General features: G+C 35.3%; 1 protein-coding gene across 4 annotated transcripts; it reads right to left on the reverse strand.

Annotated features, from left to right (window-relative positions):
* Positions 1-64: 64 nt before the first annotated feature.
* LOC117916890 (protein saal1) lies at positions 65-16,252 on the reverse strand. Of its 4 annotated transcripts, XM_034833103.1 has the most exons (13): positions 16,074-16,252; positions 14,879-15,259; positions 12,667-12,732; positions 12,368-12,507; positions 11,571-11,697; positions 9,134-9,285; positions 2,202-2,337; positions 1,982-2,066; positions 1,604-1,878; positions 1,322-1,458; positions 899-1,020; positions 478-634; positions 65-385 (listed from the first exon to the last, which is right to left on the reverse strand). In XM_034833103.1, the coding sequence occupies exons 1-11, from the start codon at positions 16,164-16,166 to the stop codon at positions 1,011-1,013; spliced, it is 1,602 nt and encodes a 533-aa protein (XP_034688994.1). In that variant the 5' UTR covers positions 16,167-16,252; the 3' UTR covers positions 65-385; positions 478-634; positions 899-1,010. The 4 variants fall into 4 exon arrangements, with proteins under 4 accessions (XP_034688994.1, XP_034688996.1, XP_034688995.1 ...); XM_034833105.1 differs by lacking the exon at positions 478-634; XM_034833104.1 differs by lacking the exon at positions 478-634 and having other exon boundaries at positions 65-454.
* Positions 16,253-16,549: the final 297 nt, after the last annotated feature.

A 16,549-nucleotide genomic window follows, 5' to 3' on the forward strand; every position in this document is an offset into this window, starting at 1 on the left:
CTTTGTGTTCTCTAATTCAAGTTTATAAAAAACCAGAAGAGCAATATTATTACTAATAGCAGGGGGGCAACCCAACAGTTGATTGATGCTATAATAGACAGAGAAAATGAATGAAGATACAAGATGGATGCAGATTATGAGGGAAAAAACATCTCCAGTTCTTATATTACATACATAAAAATGTATCACATGTCCCACCCATATGTTACCAGCACTATAACAAGACCATTAGTTAGATTATCATTCTTGTAGTGAATGACCCACATCAAAAAACCAATCCCTCTGAACTTTAACAGTTCTGTTTTCATACTCTTGAGATTTTTACAGGTTTCCCTCAGGAAAATCTTGGGTCGACTTCTGGACCGCCCAGCAACAGATTGTGGGGCTACAGAACAAAGCATGAAACTAATACTGAGAATTATTTCTTGCAATGCATCATCTCAAACAGACATTCCTGCAAGCAATTTAGAGACGTACTTCATGCAGATTTGGGTAAGCAAAGTCCCAACCCTGAAGAAATTCTTATAGGGTATCTGGATCAAAGAAGCCATGCATGATGACAATGCCAAAGATGATGCAGGTGTAGACACGTTTGAAGATTTATCAATCCATGAAAAGTGATCCTGAATTAGATCTGTAAAGGGAGATTAATAGAATTTTATCGATCAAGTCAAAACAAGTTAATTTGTTATATTGAAAATGTAGCAATAGGTGCAATAGCTGCCGATCATGCATGCCCAGTGTGTGTCTACCCAACACCTCGTAGGTTTCTTCTAATATAAATAAAGAATGGCAGGATATAAAATCAGGTTTCAATTTGTAGGAATTGATATAAAGTGGCTGAATCAATAAACAACATATGTGTGTGCATTTATGGATTCAGAATCTTTAAATTTACCAAGATATGACGATCCACCTTCAATACATGCATGAACCATCTGTTTCCAGATTTGAGCTCCTAGATCACTGCTTCCCTTCAGATAGGATCAAACCAAATTTTTTGTTTCATTTCACAGGAACCTGTATATAACCAAGAAAGTAATTTATAGCTGATTCCTTGTGGATCAAAAATTAGACTAGGCAAAAAATGAAATAAAATAACCAGAACTAGACAGTTTAAGTAGTCAGATTAAGGACAATTATAAAATACTTGTGTGGGGTTGACATTTTTCATTCCATTAGCCACTAGATTAAAATTTGGCTGTTGGATGTTTGGCCAATGTGTGATTGTCCCTTCTTGTCTAGCCCTTCTACTATTGCCATTTGCTGTTTATAACATTTTCAAATTCCAACAGAGTAGAAAAAGAGAAAAGCAACTTACTCAGTATATTTCCGACAGCAATTCAATAACCTTTCCACATTCTCACCATTATCATGATCTGCCCCCATCAAATTGTTCTTCATATCACAATCCTTTGAGGTAGTCCACTGATTCAATATATTGAAAATCCCTCTAAGCTATTGGAGGGCTAAGGAAAACAAGAAGCTTACAGGACATGGTAATTGATAGTAAAAATCTGATGAACCTAACCAGTTGATGAATCAAGTTTTACCAAAATGGATGGCAGTGTTACTGCTAAATTCATTCAACATAACAGGATACAGCTGTGGTTCTAGCATTTTGTTTTGCAGCAGAAGTGATTGAGCTCACGTTGTTTTCATTAGAATCATCCAATTGATGGTCAATAAGATCATCTTCAATCAGATCTGATTTGCTTACTAAAACCGATACATACTGCTGCAGACTTGATGAGCTTATCTCACTTTCTTCAACTTGAACCAGTAGCCTTGCCATAATGCTCCAAAGTGCACTCCTAGCTTCCGGATCATCCGATGCAAAAGGGAATATATCAAGCAGCCCCTCTAGGAAAGGCAAATCTAGATGGAACCAAAGTGTCACCTCTAATGCTCATGGAAAAGACCTAAAACCAAACAGCTGAAAAAGGTGATATTATTGCAAGTAAAAACCTAGATAATTTACCTTGTGATATCTCAGAAGCTAGATCAGCTGCATCAATCAGAATATTTGCAATTAAGACTGCAGCAGTAATACAAGAATTGGCAACCTGTGAAATACCCACCATTAGTTTCCCACAATTGTCATCCCCATGGTTCCAAGAATGGGAGAGATAATTATTACATAATGATATGAATAAGTGCATGTGTTTTAATTTTATGGTTACTGGCCACCTAAAATATACCTCAACTTTATCAGGAAGCCTAACCAGATCGGAAACTAGGCGAAAAACTTCCTTATTTGAACAGATATCTTGTGAATAATCATCAAGAACTGAAAGAGCTTCAATTGTGCGAAGAATTAAGTCAAGAATGGAATACCTGAAACCGTATAAAAATAGAAAGTGAAAAGACATTTAGTGCTACTTATTTATGTAAGTTCTCTCACAAAATACATCAGATAAAAATTGAAAAAGCATATGGTTACATGCTGAAAACACAATTACTTTATGATAAGTTCTGCCAAGTAAAAAAAAAAGAAAAAAAAAGGCACTCTTTAAGATTATGAATCATTTAAGACTCTATCCTCCACAAAAACTCTACCATGGTAGAATGTTGAACAGTTACAATAACCATGTACTAACCCTATACCTAGACACTTAACCCCTTTAAGATTAGGTAGAGATCAAACTTTTCTCAAGACATCAAGAAACTGCAGCATAGCATAGATATGATTAAATTATTACATGAAAACTCAAGCTTAGTGGAAGAACACAATTAGATAAGCCACTTTCAAAAATGGTAGTAAGAAGCGTAGCTGCGTAAGATATAGTTTCTCCTTTCTCTAGAGTCCTGGGGTTTATCCATGACATGGTGGAAACTCTAGAAAAAGGAAATAATAACAGAAATGAAAGGGTGGCAATTTTGACACTCAACCAGTTTAACCAATTTACTTATTCGTGTCAAACTAAGTTGTTTACCTCTAAGATGATTATTTTTTGAAAATAATAAGCCTTTTTCTTGTTGACTTCAAGTATGCAAAATTCTCAAGACATTCCAAGGGATAGTCCATGAATTGACTTACCATGTTGACCACATTTGCTATATTTGCTCCCATTGGGACAAATAGACGAATTTCTTAACAAGTCTTTGGTATCTCCCTTTGTCAACCAATATTCCTTCAACAACAGCACCTCATTGATGATTTTGATCTATAGGTGTAGTCATTGAGTTTACATCCCAACATCCCAATTTCATTTAACAAATCTAGGATGTACTACCTTTAAGTCACCTAAATTCCCTTTTTTTGATCATGTCACCTCAATGGTAAGAAAACTCCAAAGATCTTCAAATTCTTTGTCCAACTTTCCTTTAGAATTTCGTATTTCTTCCATGTCATCTCTGGTTATGTCATCCACAAAAATTGCAATAATCTACTTTTCTAGTGACTGTTTAATGGAAAGGGTGTGATCTCCCTGGCTTTGGTGATAGCCAAATTTTTGAGAAAAAACTCTACAAATCTCTCCAACCATACCTTAAAGATTGCTTCAAACTATAGAGTGATTTCTTTGATCTAAAAAACTTTTCACTGCCAAATTTTCTTTCAAAACATACTTTTTATTCTTAGATCCCATGTAGAAATGCATTTTTTTTTACATCAAATCACTATAAAGGTCAATCAAGATTCGTTGTTCATTTTTGCCACAAATGCAAAAGTTTCCTAGAAGTCAATTCAATAGGTTTGTGTATATCCTCTAGCTACTTAACCAACTTTATACCTCCCAACCAAACCATCAACTTTATATTTAATGGTGAATACCTACTTACATCCCACTGAACTTTTTCCTTTGGGCAAATCAACAATATCTCATATTTCATGTTTATGCAACACCTTCATGTCCTCATTTATAGCCTCCCCCCACTTAGAATCACTTTAAGCCACTTGTACATTTCTAGGAACTAAACCCTAGCACAAATGAGTGATAAAGGTCTTATGTTGGTGGTAGAGCCTATGATAGGAAAAAAAATTCAATAAAGGATGTTTAGTACAAGTTCTAAAACCTTTTTGAATAGCTATAGAAATATCAAGATCAATATTAAAACCACAATTAAGAAGAGCAAAATTAGAAGGATCAGATGTACTTAATTCCAAAGTTCATGACTAGCCTTGAGTCGAAAGATTCAGTCTTGTTCTTGCATTGGTTCCCTTGGCCTCCTAGAGTAAACCAACAACTTTAAATCAATGTTTTCTGCAACTACTGGTCTTATACTTTCTAAAGCTATTTGGTTGCATATTTCCAGTCTCCTCTCTACCGTCACCATATTCAATACCATCACTCCAAACAGGTAAAGAAGGCATCCCAAGACATTTTTTGAGATGAACCTCTTTTATGTAGGTGGATGGCAATACTTGTACCCCTTTTGTGAGGTAAAGTGGCCTAAAAAAACACACATTGGCTTTGAGATCTAGCTTAGATGGTTTTGTTTAAGATATGGACAAGTATAGCACAATCAAAGACTTGAGTGGAAGAGAGCCAAGGCAATTTATAAGAGGTGGGTGTTGTTTTAGGGTGTCTATTGGAGTCTTAGACTTTAGGTTATTTATGGGCATTCTATTGACAAGATAGGCATCTTAAAGGACTACATCTCTCTAAAAAGCCTTAGGAACAGTTTACTCAAACATTGTAAGCTATCTCTAAAAAATGCATGTCCTTTCTTTTAACTACTCCATTCTTCTAGGAAGTATCTATACACAAGGTTTGATGAATAGTTCCATTCACCAAAAATAATTTCCTAAGGACTTGATTAAAATACTCCCCGCCATTAGCAGACCTGACAACTTTCAATTTTGCATCAAATTGGGTGTGGATCATTTGATGGAATTGTTTAAAGATAAGAAGAATGCGATTTTTCTTTAAGAAGAGAGATTCGCATGGCTTGGATACAATTAACAATAAAATTTATGAACCATTTTGCTCTAGAAAGACAAGCAACTCATGAAGGACCCTAGATATCGATATAGATGTTAAAGAAAGGAATTTCACTTCTTTTACTGCTTGAAGGATAGGAAACATGGAGGTTTTTTGACAATTCACAAAATTCACACCTGAATTTGGAAAGATCTAGATTGACACACTCTTCAGGATACAAGGTCTCAGACAAGAAAACTAAGATGCCCTCATCTTTCATGCATCAAACAATGTTCTTCTTTTGTTGTGTTCCCTTTTATTTGATGAGCTTGAACCCTTGCTGGCTCCTTGGTGATTGAGTGGTAGAGAATCATTTGGCTAGTAGTAACATAGTGAGGGGAAAAAAGTTACAAACATTTTTTAGATTATGTTAATTTACTAGACCATAATTCCAGGACACATGGAATATGCAAGATAAATGAAAGAGTGATTTTAGTAGTAATTGAAACATTATCTTTACCATTAATGGGTGTCAATGATCCATTAGCAACTTGCACTTCTTGTTTACTAGAACATGGAAGATAAGAGAGAAAAACAATAGACTCTTTAGTGACGTGATTAATTGCTCCTAAATCAATGATCTAAGGATTAGATGAAGAACATTTGAAGTATTAAGGGTTCTTTCAAGGTACTTGACTGTGCAAAAGCACAAGAAGTAGAGGAAGAGGGAAGATTGGATTTTCCCAGAATCTTATACAAGAGATCTAGTTGTTGTTTAGTGGAAGGACATTTGTCTAAGATTCATGTAGAACCTAGTGTCTCAACTGATGGTGCACTCACTACCTCACACTGAAACTCTTTGTTGTTTTTAAACAACTTACTGCCTTTGTGGTTGTTCTAGGCCCGACTGTGGTTTTCCATGCAATTTCCAATAAGTCTCTCTAGTGTGTCTCAGCCTATTCCCCTATCCTTTTAAGTTAGGTAGTTGTCTTGAACTGTATTGAATGTTGAATTCTCTTGTGGAGCTAGTCCCATCATGACAACCCTTCTAGACTTTTCACTATACACATAAGAATAAACTTATAGAATAGATGGAAGAGGATCTTTCCAAGTATTTGACCTCTTACATGATCCAACCCTGGATTAAACCAACCAGAAAATCAAAGATCTGATCCTATTCAATCATCTCAGCCACCCTTGTTGCATCTGCTGCAGAATCCATTTCAATATGTTAATAGAGATCCAACTCTTGCCATAAGACCTTCAATTTGGTGTAGTAGGCTGGCACTGAGAGGTCTTTTTGCTTAATGTATGGATCATGGTCTTCAACTCATAGATTTGAGTAGCATCTCCTTTATCTGTGTGTTTGTGACATAGCATCCCAAACCTCCTTAGCTGAAGAAAGAAGCACAAAAAGTTTGCCAACTTCTGGCTACATTAAATTCAGTAGTGAGGACACTATCATGGAAATTTCAGCATCGCATGGTTCGAAAGGTGGATCACATAAATATCCCATTTTCCCTCTGCTTTTCAAGGAAAAGCTTTGTCAATTTGGACCATTCAAGAAAGTTCTGCCCTCTAAAGTGTGAGATTATTGAAATGGGGTGTTGTCTTGGGTGGGTTCAACAAAGTTCTAGCAAAGGTTTCTTCACCCATTGGTAGGAAAAAACAAAAGTAGGCAATAAACAAAGGGTTATGGCAACTAAAGGCTATGAACAAAATAGGCTAGGCTTGGCAATGAAGGCCAAACAGATGGAAAAAAAAAAAAAGCAGAAACCTTTTCCATACCTAATAGCATGTTAGGGAATAATGAATCCATTCTTCGTTAAGAAAAATTAGTACAGAGATACTCACACATATACATGATCTTTGCAGTTAATGGAAACTAAATAGAACAATTGACCTACTCCTAAAAATCCTCTAAATTACAATCTTTTCTAATTTACATAGTCAACTACTTCAAATATATAAAAAAATAAAGAAAAAAAATCAGACAAATTGCTTAAAATCAGTATCAACCATGGGATTTCAACATAAATGGGATCAAGTACAAGTACTCTTAATGAGGATAAGCAAGTTTTGATTCAACATGAATTTAAGAAGGCTATATGAGTAATAAATGGAGTTTGCAAGTTGTTTCATACTCATCAATGCACCTAAGGTCAAATTTATCTAGGTTTTGGGATCAAACTAGCTGTTGAGCACAGTAAATGGGGAACCGATCAACCATAGGGTTGAGCACATGACTAGTCGTTTGGCACTTAATGTGCTGCAGGTGATCATTAGAAGTTGAAAATAGTGATTAGGTTTACCATATGGTTACCTGATGCTCATCTAGTGACCATATGGTCAACATGATGATGGTAGTGTAATGAGCATTTCAAGGCCTCTGATAAGGTAAACCGAAAGGTTGAACTCATCACTGTTCCACTTTTTTTTTATTTTTCAAATTTAGCTCAAAAACGTTTTGTGAGCCTCTGGATTTTGTCCAAAACATTTTTTCAAGTATGATATAAGCCTTAATTTATGACTTCAACAATTTTGTAATAATTTTGAAAAAACTTTTTAAGATATTTCCATAAAAGATCAAGGGTTAGTAGAAGCCTTCAAACTAGGGCAATGGCTTACAATTTTCATGAAGTGCATGTGTGATATAGCTTACACATGAAACAACTCAATATTTCACTTAGTTTAAGTCTCTCCAACCATTGCATAGCCATTTATCTTCAAGCTTTCTTCCTTAGTAATTTGTCTTTAGCTATTTGAAGACAGTCACAAAATCCTTTCTGAGCTGTTGAATGTCCTATTGATGTTTTTTTTTTTTCTTTTTTGATGAGAGAATACCCAATTGATGTAAACTTGATAACCTATGCACTTTGAACATGCTCAAACCAATAGTAGCATAACCTTTGATTTGCGATCATCAAAACCCAGGACTGCCCACCCTTGGGCTAACACATCCTAGGGCACGCGAAAGCTCATTAAAAATACTAATACATTACATTCAAATCAGAGGGATTCTCACCATTACAGAAAACAGAGGTGCTCAAGATTGAAGAAGATAATAAATCATTATAATGCTCTGGGGTAAATGTCCATAAACTTTATACTAAGGAACTACTTTTATGTTGGGAGTCAACAAGCTTCCATCACTCCTGATGCCAATGTGGAGCACCAAAAGATCAACTCAATATCATAGAATACTACATAGTTTCTCAAATTATATGATGAGTTAAACTGGAAACTGAGAAGACACACTGGAATATGAAAAATGTTGAAAAAAACATGGGAAGCCAAATAAGTGTGGAGTTTCCCTAAAGAACAATAATGTTGTCAAACCCCAACAAGGAAAATTTTACTAGTAATTTTTAGGAGTAGAATTTAGAACATGACATCATGTTTATTAACTGAACATGCAACAATGTATGTTAAGGCATCATCAACTACAAGCACCAGACATTCACAAACTAGACAGCCTTGGTATGTGAATTAAATTACAACTTAGAGCATACCCATATTTTTTTGCTGCATGGAAACCATGATGTAAGAGTTGTTTTCTTTTTTATGTTTTATACAGCTAGTGTGCAACAATTGGATGCCAAAATAAGATATGCATATTAGTTGGAGTCTTAGCATATCATCCATGTGCATAACATTTTTTTTTTTTTTATAGAAATCATCCATGTCCATAACATGAGTCTTGGGCTGTCGTTTCAAGTCAGCATGCAGCCACTTCAAATGCTGAAGGTCAGGTCTGGTACCAGTTCACATCCCCAGTGCCCTGAGAATGGGATCTTTGCCAGTTAAAGGCCTTAGGCCCCAACAAAGCTTGAGGAAAACTAAAACCAGGAGTCTAACAAATATTCAACAAAAAAAATAGATAAAAAAAGGGTGTTTAAATTACATGCTTCAAGTGTGAGAGACAGCCACTACACTTGAGAAAAGAATGGGAAAGGTGGGGGGGTGATGTGAAGAATACAAACAAAAATTGCATAAATGTAAGGAAGACAATAATAATAATGATACCATAGATTCTGATAAAAAAAAAATAATGATACCATAGATCCAGAAATTTAAAAATGAAATATGATGAGATGCTTCACAAGACATTAAAATGTTATGAATCCAGCAAAATATCATTATACTGCAGTTGAACAAAGTTTATAAGGCTCATATCTAAATGGAGTATTAGGCATTGAAATATATATAGAGCACAAAAAAAATGCTATTCTGACCGTTTTATTTGAAACAGAAAGAATTTGTTTTACCTTTCAGGTATTCTCTCACTTGCTAAATTGCCCATCTCAAAAGTCAAGAGATTAATCAAAAGACTTGATAAACCCAGATTCATCAGAGTTGGAAGAAGAATAGACACAACCTCCTGTTGACTTTCTAAAATGGCCAATAAAAGTCCAATGCTCTGTTCAATAAAGAAAGTTCTTTTAGACAGTATCAAAAATGATTTTAAATCAAATCTTGACTCACTACTAAAGCATGTAACTAGAAACATTTCACAAACCTTGACCTATAAATACCCAATTAAATAATCAATCAACCAATTGATGTTATCCTCATGGACAAGTAATAAATTGTTATATCTTTTCAACAAAATTTATTTGTTACAGAAAATAATCCAACTTCTTTAATTTTTAATACTTACTTTCTAAAGCAAAATAGCATGCATCACCATAACTCAAACAAAAGGGGGCAACAAAAGAATAAGTAGGATCTTCCAAAAACACATACATTTGTTCCCATAGTCAAGCCAATGGAAATGTCACAAGTATTCCCATTTAGACTTTAAGAAAATAGATAGCAATTGAAAGGCAATTCCTTAATTAAAATTTCCTTCGTCACGACTATAATGAGGAACTTCTATCAATTTCCTTCATCCTTCTCTATGATTGATTTATCGATTGGTTAGGTTGCCAATAAGAGGGTTTTCTTGTTTTTTCTTTGGTGTGCACATGTATACTTCCTATGTACTTGGTGTAGCCTTTTTTGGCTCTTTAATATATCTTTTGCTCTTTTTCCTATCAAAAATTACGATTACACCAATATCATATTTCAGTTATTATGAAATTAATGAACTTATGTAAAAGAAATCATTCCATAGACAGATTTAGTTTTGTTTGTTGCAGCTTTTTTGTTGTCTAAAAGCTCTGACTAGTAAAGGGTTCCATAATGTGTTTCATTACACAACGAAGCCCTTTGAGGCTATCTGTCGATGTGCTATGAGAAAAGCTGTGACTAATTGTTTGTTGCAGCATATCTTTGAATATCTTTTTTTTATTCAATACCAACAATGTGGCTAGCTATAAGAAGAGTGCTCCTTGCTCTTGCAAGTGAGTTTGCTTCCCTTGGCTCCATGCCAAGCACAAGGAATCAATGGAATACGGTCTGATGACTCCCCCTTCTACCTACGTAGAAGGTTATCCCGATATCGAGTCAACCCCATTCAATCCAATGACATTCAACAAGGTAAGCCCTCTTTCTCCCCATCTTGCTATCCAGTATGAAAAGATTCCATACCATGGGTGGCACCTCTAGTGACTACCATATACATCTCTTCTAATTGGGATACCCAGGGTGTTTCATTACACAATGAAGCCCTTTGAAGTACAAGAGATTCGAGATCTAAAAGCACTTTCCTGTAAAGTTGAGGGTAAAATATTTTGTAGAACAGCTTCTAGGAAAATGATTCAGAATTTAGTTGCTCTTTCACCTTTACAGGAACTGATAACATCAATGGTTCATTTTCTAGTATTTGATTTGCATAGAATTCTGTATGTGAATATGAGAATAAATGCTACTGAAAATCATTGGTACCAAATCAGGAAAAACTGAAGCATTTTCTTCTATTAATTCACGCACAACAATGACATTTTACTGCTACTGAAAGCCTCATGTTCCTATAAAAATGCAAATCTTGCTGCATGCATAATCAAACCACCAAACTGTCAACTCATACAAGAAATATGTTTTTACAGCGGAAATGTGATACCATCTTTGTTGTGAAAAAAGAGTGAACATAAATAAATTCATACATAAAAGGATATGTTTTAACGTGGTTCAACAAATCATATTTATATAGACAGATAAAGGGAACCGATTTACTACCCCATGGAAAATATTACAAAGAAAAGAGAACAGATAATATTCGAACCTCAAATAATTTGATGTTCCCTTGGTATCTAAGCCCTATTCAACCAGGAGCCTCTCATCTCTTCTACATACTTAGTATAGCCTTCATAGGTACATTTCTAGCTTAAATTGATTTTCTCTTAATTCTAAAGAATATTTATAGAGACGTTCTTAAAATCCTTCCTTATTCAACAAAAAAACCTACTTCTATAGAGAAATATCAAAATATGAAATCATTTGTACAATATTCTTGACCAAAAGGGTTATTATTATTATTATTATTTTGATAGGTAAATAAGAGATTGTATTAGTAATGCCTAGAAGCGGCGAAAAAAGTACACACGAAGTATACAAACAACGCCCAAGAAGCTAGGCAAAAAGAAAGATGAAAACCTTTCTCCTAACTAGACAAAAAGCCACTCTATAAAATCAATCATGGACAAAGAATGATCCTCTAAATACACCCTACCCCAAATCACAAAAGGTTTCTTATAAAATTAGTTGTTGAACCAAATATAATTTGAAAGATTGTCCAATACTGCATAGATAATATTTTGGTACCTTCTCAAGAAGTTGTGGGTTCAAGGTATTTTCTGCAACCCAAATAACACGGCATAGATTATGTTCAGACTGCAAAGCTTTAGCCCAAATAACACATTCACTGCCTTGAAGACCCAGGGTTAACAACCTGTGTCAGAACACTAACTGTAAGGAGAGCACATTGCAGAAAACAAGAACGTCCACATAAGTCTTGATAAGCAATAAACACTGCATACTAATGGTAAATGGTAAAAATAATATGTCAATCTCAAACACTTTTTCACAAAGAAGGAAAAAAATATAGATATCATAATTGTGATAATTGTTACAAATAATAATAATAATAATAATAATAAATGGTAGGCAACCTCCTTCCTCATCCACCAGCCGACCCCTCATCCCATAACAGACAGCCCCATGAAGAATGATGGGAATAATTCAGTGTACAAAAAAACCATGTAAAGCATCTATAACATTAACTACAGAGTATTTCTTCTGTTCATTCCATTGAACTATTATAGCTGCATCACAAGTCATTTTCTGTATCATAAAACGAGAAGAGTGCATGAGAAAGGCTAAGGAGGAAATTTCCTACCAAGGAAAGACAAAGGAACAAGAAACCATCCAGGAGCAACATATCAAAAGGTGAAAAGTTAAGCATGAAGAAGATGATGAATGGTAGATCCCCTAAACAGAAAGGCTTTTCTGGTAGAACATATACTGGTCAATAGTTTAAATAAATATAGGCCCCCAATCAAAAAAAGAACTTTCATATCAAAAGGCTAAGTAGGAATAGAGAGTTTATTACTACATCTTACCTGCAAGCTTCACATAGGCATGAAGTGTCGTCTAAAAACAACTGATCTACAACTATCTCAATCAATTTGTCTGTAGAGGCAATTTGTTTCATAGGAATTTCATGGCAGGCAAGGTTTCCAAGAATTCCAAGGCTTATCTCCTGAAGAAAAATGAAATAAAATTTAGCCAGCTCAATGCATTGGACTTTTTTAAAACTGTGCAGTAACCAGCTTATACATTTAATAGAACACAAGTTAAAAAAGGCATCAGGACGTATTATGCAAAAGAACTCCATAACATATGTGAAAATGTGGGTTACCGTAACACGCATGGATTGAGAAACAATAAGACTTCCCAAAAGCACTTCAAGCATGAGATTCCGCACCTGCATAACACAGAGAAATGTTGTCTAGTGTACCAAAAATAGAAGTTTAACTGAGAATAGAAATTGATGCATAATAACTTCTATAACTAAAACAAGCAAAAACACAGTTTCAATGTCAGTTTTGTCCACAGTTATCTTGTGGCCCTTACACAGAATAGTTTTATGGTATTTTCTGGGGAGAGAGAGAGAGAGAGATCAATATGATCAACATTCATCAAGTAAAACATAATGAGGACAACAGTCACTAGGTTCTATTCCAGTCATCAATTTCTTTCTCTTTTTTTTCTTTTTTTATAGGCAAACAAAGAAGTACACAGGAGGTATACAAAGGATGCCAAAATAAGCCACCTTAAACATGCACTCAATCACACCCTCTCCTCCTATCTAGCTCTCAACCAATCAATAAATTCTAACAAGGATACAAAGGTCATCTTGAATATGTTAGCGAGTCCATTGGAATAGTATACAAAGAAGACACTCCTTTAACGTTTGATCTGAACATTGGATTCCATCAAAGGATCTCTAGTTTTGTTCTTACCAAATTACCCAAAACAAGCAAAGAGGGGTTGTTCTCCAAATCTTTCTTCTATTATTACTCAAGAAACTCTCATGGCATCCGTTTAGCAAATCTTTTACAAAGAAAGGAAAAACCAAGAGCTGCCAAAGAGAGAAAACAAAAAATGTCACAGACCCCTCGCTAATTCTTCTGAACTCTTACTAATTCTTTTCCACAATGGATGAGTATGTGATTAGCTAATTCTTTTGAACTCTTACTAAACAACAATGATTAGCCTAGCCAACAACCATCCTCTTCTCTTAAGCTAATCTAAGGTCAAGGTCCTTTCCCATGCCGCCTCCCAAGCAAAGAAGCCCACTTTTAAAGGTGCTTGAGAGCTCCACACTACCTTTGAATGAAAAGATACTCCTCCGCCCGACTCCAAGGTAGAAAAAGAATGATTTACGGAGAAATTGTCACCCTTGCTAGCCTTCCAAATAGCTTGTCTTCATCCTCACTACACTTCCCAAACACTTGAAGCCTCCTAAGTAACTCCTCAATGCTATCCAACTCCCAATCTTGAAATTGTCTTTTGAAGCCCAAGTTCCAAACAACCTGCCCGCTTACAACCTATTAAACATCGACTACTCATGCCTCCTTATTAGCTACAAAAGAGAAAAGACAAGGGAAAGAACCTTTAAAGGAGCACTCCATTGCCAAACATCTTGCCAAAATTTGATTTTTCTTTGATCACCCACCAAAAATCTTGTCATAGCCTTAAAGGCTCCCCAACAACATGCCTTCCCTTTCTACAAGAGAGCACCAACCTCCTAGTTTTTTTTTTTTGATGAATAACCTCCTAGTTCTTCCTCAGACTTTTCCACTATGACCCTTCTCCAAAGAAACTCCCTTTCCAAAGCAAATCTCCAACACCATTTGATAATCAAAGCATTATTAAGAGAGGCCAAAACCCAAATACCTAGCCCTCCTGATTTTTTCTCTTTGCAAATGGATGACCAATTGAATAGTTGGTGTTTTTTCTCAAGAGCTCCTCCCCCACACAAGAAATTCCACTGAATTTTTCCAATCTAAATGCACCGCCTTAGGAATGATAAAAAAAAAAGGCATAAAATAAATGGTCAAGTTGCACAAAGTACTTTTAAGCAAAGTGAGTCTACCACCCTTTGAGAGATACTATCTTTTCCAAAAACCTAACCTTTTATGAAACCTCTCCTCAACCACATCCCACACAGTTGGAGACTTGAAAATAGCTCCCAAGGGCAAGCCTAAGTAAGTAGTTGGAAGCTTCCTCACCCTACACCCCAAGAAATGAGGCAAGCTCTTCGACATTCACTAGTGTCTAGATTAATTTTCAACCCTGAACATTAGATACATCCAGCAAGCAATTTCTCCAGAATCAGTATCTTACAAGAATTATCTCAAGGACCTTTTATCAAATGTAGAATGAACTTCGCGTCCTTTGCATGCCAAAGTAAAAATAATATATTAAAAAAAAAAGGTGGAATAAAGAAAGAAAGAAAGCAAAGAAGAAACGAAGAACAAAAAAAAGGAAAAGAAAAGAACAAAAAATCCAAACAAACAATGAGCCACACCAAAAGAAAGCAAGTAAAAAGCAATAAACTCAATTACCATGAATTCTGCATGGATTCTGCTTCCTGCAAGATCCCACAAAATGCAACCATACTCTTCCCAAGCCTTTTCTCTCACTGATATGCTAGAGTCCTCAAATCTACTACATGACACTTCACCTGTCTTTTCTTGACGAGCAAGTTCATCAAAACCATCAAGGGTGTCCATGGTCTCAATTTTATCGTGTGAGGAGTTTAGCATTTCATCTTCACATGGAGAAACCACACTTTCCTTTATGTGATTGGTTTTTAATCCTTGATTAGAGGCATTACAAGCATCAACTCCATCAGAATCATGACCATTCTTCACATCCCGTGGTAATAGTTTCCGTATCAAAGAGATTATATAACTGGGATCAACTGTCGTGGAGATATTAAACAACTGTAAAATAGATGCAGAAAACACAGTATAAGAATTTAGCATCATCAGGAAATGGTGGGTATCAAAACAACAACAACAAAAAGGCAGAAAAAGGGAATCAATATTATTTTCCTGCATCTTATGCATGGGAAAAAGAAAGTTTGAATATTCCTTCAATTCCAACCAATTTTAAATTTTTTGGGAGGTTCAACTTTTCCCCTATGCTTACTTTATTGTCCTCTCCTCACTACGAACTAAACAACCTTGAGCATGAGAAAATTCAGAATTTTCCTTTCCCTTCAATTATCGCCCCTCAAAACCACGCCAATTGTAAGTACAGTACAGTTTCACACACACATATATGCGCCAAAAATAGAGACTAATAGCAAAATAGGATGCGAGTAGCCAACCCAAGGAGTTGAGATTGAGTTAAAAAGGTATCAACACGGATATGTAGTAAGACACTATTAACGCTCTGAATTCAAACGAATTTGAGAATAAACCCATAAAATCGAAGTCCGTTACTCCTTGGATTTCTAATAATACAAAAACAAGTGGCCGGAGAAGCGCTTGCACAAAAACAATAATTTTGTGCTTCAAATTTAATCGAAGTTGGTTTAGAAATTTACTCCATGGTCATGCGTCAGAAACAAGTGCTTGCACAATAACCATTACAGTGACTACGACGGACATAACCAATGAAGTTTCTGGTAATCCAAAGGAAACTGTTTGGATTGAAAAAATTAGGGCAGGAAACGAAATCACCACGTTCCTTAGTAAACAGATGAAGCCCTAGTTCATAAAATTACTCGAATCAGAAACTGTCGACTGGTACCTCATCCGACGGAGCAGAGGGGTGATGTGATGGTGCCACGTTATCATCATCTTCGTACTCTTTTATGGGGTTTGAGTCGGGTTCGGGAGCCATAAGTTCTGATTTTTCTCTGTTTGGCTGACCAGAGAGCAGGAAAAAGGAAAATGAGAGCCGTTGGAGAACCAATCCGTTTGTTTCTTGGGAAATTAGGTTGCAAGGGGTAAAAACTTAAAAAAGAAACGTAGAAAAGGCCCATAAAAATCCGGGCTGTTTTTTTAGAAAAAAAAAATGCAATAATTTTTAAAAATATTTTAAAAAGAAAAAGAAACCACACACAACACTTGGAAAATTGTTCTCAAATATATGACATTTTGTGTGTGCCCCCATGGATTTCATATCTGATTAAATTGTGTCTTACATAAAATACTCGATTTTATTAGAATTTCTTTCCGTCTATCATTTTTAGGCACTAAATTACCTAAACACAAAAAATATAA

The sequence above is a fragment of the Vitis riparia genome, chromosome 6 (assembly GCF_004353265.1).
Source record: "Vitis riparia cultivar Riparia Gloire de Montpellier isolate 1030 chromosome 6, EGFV_Vit.rip_1.0, whole genome shotgun sequence".
In the NCBI taxonomy this organism is placed as follows: domain Eukaryota; kingdom Viridiplantae; phylum Streptophyta; class Magnoliopsida; order Vitales; family Vitaceae; genus Vitis; species Vitis riparia.